The 6,672-nt window shown below is 46.4% G+C and overlaps 1 protein-coding gene and 1 pseudogene across 6 annotated transcripts in view; both read left to right on the top strand.

Annotated features, from left to right (window-relative positions):
* The window catches only part of SMIM29 (small integral membrane protein 29), a 130,567-nt gene that overhangs the window by 43,585 nt on the left and 80,310 nt on the right, over positions 1 to 6,672 (top strand). For all 5 annotated transcript variants that reach the window (XM_081095022.1, XM_081095021.1, XM_081095020.1 and 2 more), the window contains exon 2: positions 3,537 to 3,647. In XM_081095022.1, coding sequence (XP_080951148.1) covers positions 3,537 to 3,647 — 111 coding nt within the window. The remainder of the gene's footprint in view (positions 1 to 3,536; positions 3,648 to 6,672) is intronic.
* On the top strand, positions 9 to 1,772 carry LOC308521877 (keratin, type II cytoskeletal 8-like; annotated as a pseudogene). The gene is made up of 2 exons: positions 9 to 895; positions 1,248 to 1,772. The product of its transcript is annotated as a keratin, type II cytoskeletal 8-like (transcript).

Below are 6,672 nucleotides of genomic sequence, written 5' to 3'. Positions count from 1 at the left end.
CCTCTACCATGTCCACAAGGGTGACCCAGAAGACCTACAAGGTGTCCATCTCTGGCCTCGGGCCTTCAGCAGCCACTCAATTCAAGTGGGCCTGGCACCCACATAAGCTCCTTGACCTTTTCCAAGGTGGGTGGCAGCTACCGGGTTGGCCTGGGTTCAACATGAATCTTGCTGGGGATTATGGCGGAGCTGGGAGTATGGAGAGCATCACAGCTCTCCAAGTGACCCAGAGTCTGCTGAGCCCTCTGAAGCTGGAGGTGGACTCCAACATCCAGGCCCGTGTGCAACCAAGAGAAGGAGCAGATCAACAGCCTCAACAAGTTTGCTTCCTTCAGTGATAAGGTGCGGAGCCTGGAGCAGTAGAATAAGATTCTGAGACCAAGTGGAACCTCCTGCAGCAGCAGAAGATGACTCGCAGTAACATGAACAACATGTTTGAGAACTGTATCAACAACCTTCAGCGGCGTTGGCTCAGGAGAAACTGAGTCTAGAGGTGGAGTTTGGTGACATGCAGGGGCTGGTGGAGGACTTGAAGAATAAGTAGGAGGATGAGATTAGCAAGCACACAGAGATGGAGAATGAATTTGTCTTCATCGAGAAGAATGTGGATGTGGCTTACACAAACAAGGTAGAGCTGGAGTCCTGCCTGGAAGGACTGACTGATGAGATCAACTTCAGGCAGCTGTATGAAGAGGAGACTGGTTAGTTGGAGGCCCCGATCTCCATGTCTGTGGTACTGTCCATGGGCAACAACCACTCCCTGGACCTATATGGCATCATTGCAGAGGTCAAAGCTCAGTAGGAGAAGATGGCTAATTGCAGCCATGCCGAGGCTGAGACCATGTACCGGATCAAGTGTGAGGAGCTGGGAAGCACAGGCATGACAAAGACTGGGATTTCCCTTCCTTCCTTCCTTCCTTCCTTCCTTCCTTCCTTCCTTCCTTCCTTCCTCTCTCTCTCCCTCTCTCTCTCTCTCTCTCCCTTCTTTCCTTCCCTCCCTCCCTCCCTCCCTCCCTCCCTCCCTCCCTCCCTTCCTTCCTCTTTAATATATTTTTATTGATTTCACAGAGGAAGGGAGAGAGATATAGAAACATCAATGATGAGAGAGAATCATTGATTGGCTGCCTCCTGCATTCCTCCTACTGGGGATTGAGCCCACAATCCGGTCATGTGCCCTTGACTGGAATTGAACCTGGCACCCTTCAGTCTGCAGGCCGACGCTCTATCCACTGAGCCAGAATGGCTAGGGCAAGACTAAGATTTCTGAGATGAACCAGAACATCAGCCAACTCCAGGCTGAGATCGAGGGCCTCAAAAGCCAGAAGACTTCCCTGGAGGCTGCTATAGCTGATGCTGATAAGCATGGGGAGCTGGCTGTCCAGGATGCTCAGGCCAAGGTGGCTGAGCTGGAAGCCACTCTGAGAACTGGCGGCTGTGTGAGTACCAGGAGGAACACATGGACGTCAGGCTGGCCCTGGGCATGGAGATTGCCACCTATACCAAGCTGCTGGATGGTGAGAAGAACCAGCTGGAGAGTCGGATTCAGAACCAGAGTGTCCATACCAACACCACCACTCGCTATCATTTGGGCTGAGCCTGGCTTATCGGAACCTCAGCTATGGCCTGGGCTTCCAGCCCAGCTTGGTCTCTGGCAGGGGTCCTGGCTCCTTCAGCCGCACCAGCACCAGCTCCTTCAGAATGGCGGTTGTGAAGAAGATTGAGACCCTGATGGGAAGCTGGTGTCTGAGTCATTGGATGTCCTGCCCAAGTGACTGACTACTGTGGCCCTCCTGTCCTCCAAGCTTGTGGAAAAAGCTGTGCAGGGGACAGCCCCTTGGGGTAGGGTAGTTTACTGCCTGGGGGACCACCTCTTATCCATGCCCCCAACTAAAAGCCAAATCAAGTGTTTTTTTCCAAAATAAAGTCTCAGCTGGGTCTGCCAACCCTAAAAAAAGTGATAATAATAAAATAAAAATTTCATGAAACCTCCACATTGTACTTTTAATATCTCCTGGTTTAAACATATATACATACCAACCAAAAGCCACTGTGGATTTTATTTTCTTTTGCATTGTATTAATCAGAGCAGAAGTTACATATATTTAAAAAAAAAGTACTTGTAAGTATAGCACATTTTCTCAGTTCATAGGCTATATATTGGTGACTATATATGGATTCATGAATTTACTTCTTGTAACTCTTTGGTCCCCTTAGGCGTGCAGATCACAGATTTTGTAGAGGAGCATCAGAATATCTATGATGACAGGTAGTAAGGGGATTAAGGATGACGAAAGGGTAAAATTTCCAAGGCCTCATAGATGCAGAGACCCCAAAGGGGAGAGAGGAAATGACTGGAAGGTAGGTAACTGGAAGTCAGTGGTGGAATCTGTAAAGGCTACAGAGGAAGTAGTATTTCTTTTAGGCAACAAAGATGACTGCAGAGTAGAAGTTAAGTGCTGAGGGTGGGCTAGAGTGAAGGGGTAGGTAAGGAATATGGTTTGCGATATTTTAGTCAGATGATATTCAACGTACATGCTTCAGGTTTCCAAGCCATGCCCTGTATATGGTTTGTGATAAGGATGGAGGCTCAAAAGACATCATCAGAAAGTGATGATTTAGGGAGCAGTTGAGGATTCCTTTAGTTTTAGAAATAATGCCAACCCAACTCTACTCCCAAATGAGTGCAGCTAACTTTGTTGAGCATGTGTCCCAGAGAGGGGTAAGGAAGAGGGACTAGGGAAATTCCAGATTTTATTTTAGCTTTGACTAAAATGCTGGGGGGGGGGGGGAGGTCAATGGGGGAAAAAGGAGACATATGTAATACTATATGTAATACTTTAAACAATAAAGAATTTTAAGTAAATAATAAATAAAATGCTGGTTAAGTTTGAATTAGTAAACTGAATTCTATATCAATATTTCTGTGTCTTTGTGTGCTTTGCTTTTCACTTCTTAATAAAATTTCCTAGTAAAAAATTTCAGTTTTATCTCAGCTGAAAGCATGATGAAAAGAAATATTCTACATTTCATGCAGATGAGAGAATTAGGTTTTCAGTGCACACGTAGGGCCTAGGGTGGCACGTTGTATGGGCCTGTGGCCATCTGATGGAGCAGGAGCTGGACACAGAAGGGAAGGTGTTGGGACTGTGGTAGCAACCTTGGCTATGGCGTCTTTGATTCTGGCCAGCCCTTCACAGCACTCACAAGCTCATCATAGACAATCTCTATTTTTTGTCGGCTCTGTGTCCAGTGGGTTTAGAGAAAGGAATGAAGGATGGGATGGATGGATGGAATAATGGACAGAATCCGAAGGGAAAGCAGGGGTAATGGCCATTGGTTTAGATGCCCTCCTGCTTTTGCTAGGCAGATGGCCTACTTTTTCAAAGAGAAATGAAAGCTGCCTTGCAAGAAGTGATTTGGAGAGGTATAAACAAAGGGGTCTTAGGTATTTTTACTTTTATGGTGTTTAAACTCTGAATTTGTATGAATGTATCTTTTGTGTTTTTAACCACCCATGTGACCTGTGTGATTTCCAGGTGCTACTGGTGAGCAGTAGTCGCCATCCAGACCGGTGGATTGTCCCTGGAGGAGGCATGGAGCCTGAGGAGGAGCCGAGCGTGGCAGCAGTCCGGGAAGTCTGCGAGGAGGTACGCACTGCGAAAAAAGAGCACGGCGTACCCTGTAATCGCGAGCCTGTGTGTCTGATAAACATACTGATGATCATAGAAAGAAGGCATTTGACAGTTACCATGTGCCTCCTTGATTAAAGAGGAGATCAGGTTGTGACATGGTAGTGTTTATCAGGCACCCCTCTACGCAGGAAGGGTTCTCACAGAGTCACTGTATCTAATTATACTAGACAGCCCTGTGATTTCCCGGGGGTCTCTTCCAGTGTGGCATCTCTTCCAGTGTGGCATCTCTTACCTGTGGCAGAAGATCAGGAATCAAATAGTTCATCAGCCCTAAGAACTGAGAAGAGCAGGCAGCCTTGGTATACACGGCTCATTCTCATTAGCCTTTGGGTGAGGAGCTGGCAGCCCTTGTTCTCCTGTGCTCCCTGGGTCCTGGCTGTTGAGCAGTGGCTAAAGCAGCACTTCTGTTAGCCAGAAGCTGTTAATGGTACAGCTCGAGAGATAACAGTATCTTTTTTATTTTATTTTAGTCAGATGATATTCAACGTACATGCTTCAGGTTTCTGAGCCATGCCCTGTATATCTAACTAGATACTCTAGAATAAGTAGTCAGAAGAAGTAAAGCCTTAGACCAGGAGTGGGCAAACTTTTTGACTCGATGGCCACAATGGGTTCTTAAACTGGACCGGAGGGCCGGAACAAAAGCATGGATGGAGTGTTTGTGTGAACTAATATAAATTCAAAGTAAACATCATTACATAAAAGGGTACGGTCTTTTTTTTTTTTAGTTTTATTTATTTCAAACGGGCCGGATCCGGCCCGCGGGCCATCGTTTGCCCACGGCTGCCTTAGACCCTTACTCCCCTACTTCAAGAGCTTACAGTTAGGTTGTAGAAACTGAGAGATTGCAATTCAAAACCAGGGGGAAGGAACTAATGTTACTCCACAGTTTCTTGTGACAACACCATCCTCTGCTCTGCTTCTGTTATCTCAGTTAGATTCCTAATTGGTGGTATAAGTTTCATCACCCCCATTTACTTCCCCTCACCACAGTGTTTTAGATCCATTTCCTTGTTCCACAGGGGATGTAATACTGATTCTAAGAACATATAAAATAGCACTTAGAACAGGTCTAAATTCTACACTTCTTTTGCCTTACTCTGAAAGTTACTTCTCTCATCAAGTCTTTGTGATCCCCCCAGTAGATTTGTTCTTCTTGCTTGTGCATTGTAGTCTGTACTTCCAGCATCATGGTATCTGTCATCCTTTATTGGTACTGCTTGCTGTCTTCTGTGCTAGACTTGATGCTCTGTGTAGTCAGGTACCATTCTCTCTTGCTCACTGTTGAATCCCCAGGGCTTAACACAAAGCAAGTGCTTAAGAAAATATAATTTTTTTGCCCTGACTGGTGACTCAGTGGTTAGAGCATTGACCTACTCACCAGAGGGTTTCGGGTTTGATTCTTGGTCACGGGCACATATCTGAGTTGCAGGTCTGATCCCTACCTCAGGTCGGGGTGTGTGTGGGAAGCAAGCAGTTGATATGTCCCTTTCACACTGATGTTTCTCTCTCTCTCTCTCTCTCTCTCTCTCTCTCTCTCTCCTCTCTCTCTCTCTCTCTTCTCTCTCCACTCCTCCCCCCTTCCACTCTCTCTAAAAATGAATGGAAAAAATATCCTCACTCCTTGGGTGAGGATTAAAAAAAGAAAAGAAAATACAATTTTTGTATTTTACAGTTTTACTGTTATTGAAGTGACAACTGGAGCAGCCACATAAATGCACTTTCAGGTTGTTAGGAGGAAGTGTATCTACCAGTCCTTCAGTTAAATGAGGAAGAAAATAACAGTGTCCAGCACCCGCCCAGCCAGGCTGTGCAGAGATGAAAGCACGGGCCACCGTGCACAGGCGGGGCTCACTCACGGTGGGCGGGTGACAGTGGGGATGTCTGTAGCTCAAGCCGCCTGACCACTGCACCCATGGCCCAATCCCTCCCTTCCACTGTGAAGGAGCTGACTTCTTTTTTTTTTTTTTTTTAAATATATTTTATTGATTTTTTACAGAGAGGAAGGGAGAGAGTTAGCAACATCGACCAGCTGCCTCCTGCACATCTCCCACTGGGGATATGCCCGCAACCCAGGTACATGCCCTTGACCGGAATCGAACCCGGGACCCCTCAGTCCACAGGCCGACGCTCTATCCACTAAGCCAAACCTGTCTCGGCAAGGAGCTGACTTCTTAACCGCATCTCAGTCTCCTGGCTCCTGCTTGCCACTTTTCGTTTTGTATTTTTCCTCTCTTTACACCACTCATCTGTCAGTTGATTCTGTGTATCTCACTTTCAGTCTTCCCGAGAGAGGATCTGATTGGTGTTGCCTAGTTACGACTGTTGGGCAAAGCTGCCAGGCCACCTCATCAGCTTCTGCCCATTTTGAATATGTCTGCCGTACCTTTGCCCAGTTGCTTATTTCTTACTAGAGACCTGGTGCATGAATTTGTGCACGGATGGGGTCCGGGCCGGCCAGGGGGAGGGGCCTCGGACATTGCTGGCCAGCCCCGCACCCTGGTCAAACTCCCGGTCGAAGGGACAGTTTGCACATTAGCCTTTTATTGTATAGGATTCCTCTAGCTGTGCTGAGAGTGGCAGGTTCATGTGCTATGTAAGCAGAGCAATCTGTGCTTAGGTACTATCTACAGCAGCTTTCCCAGGGGTCCTGTATATGTAGTGAACAGATATTTGCTATCACAGGAAAATGTTTGTGACCCATTCCTAAGTGACCAAAGCAGGCTACAAAACAGCATTTATGACATGAAACCATATAATGGGGAAGAAATGTGTATGTAACCTTTTGTGTAGAAAGAATAGAAACCCTTCTTATACACTTACTATATGCTAAGCTCTGTTCTCAGTATTTTGCAAATATTGCCTCACTTAATGCTTACCAGACTCTATGAGATAGGAACTGTTTTTACTTACATTTTACAGATGAGAAAAAACTGAGGTTCCATGCAATTAAATGGTTGTCCACACAAATTGTGCCCAG

The sequence above is a fragment of the Myotis nattereri genome (assembly GCF_964212035.1).
Source record: "Myotis nattereri genome assembly, chromosome: 6".
NCBI lineage: Eukaryota > Metazoa > Chordata > Mammalia > Chiroptera > Vespertilionidae > Myotis > Myotis nattereri.
This window is presented reverse-complemented; position numbering and strand designations above follow the sequence as displayed.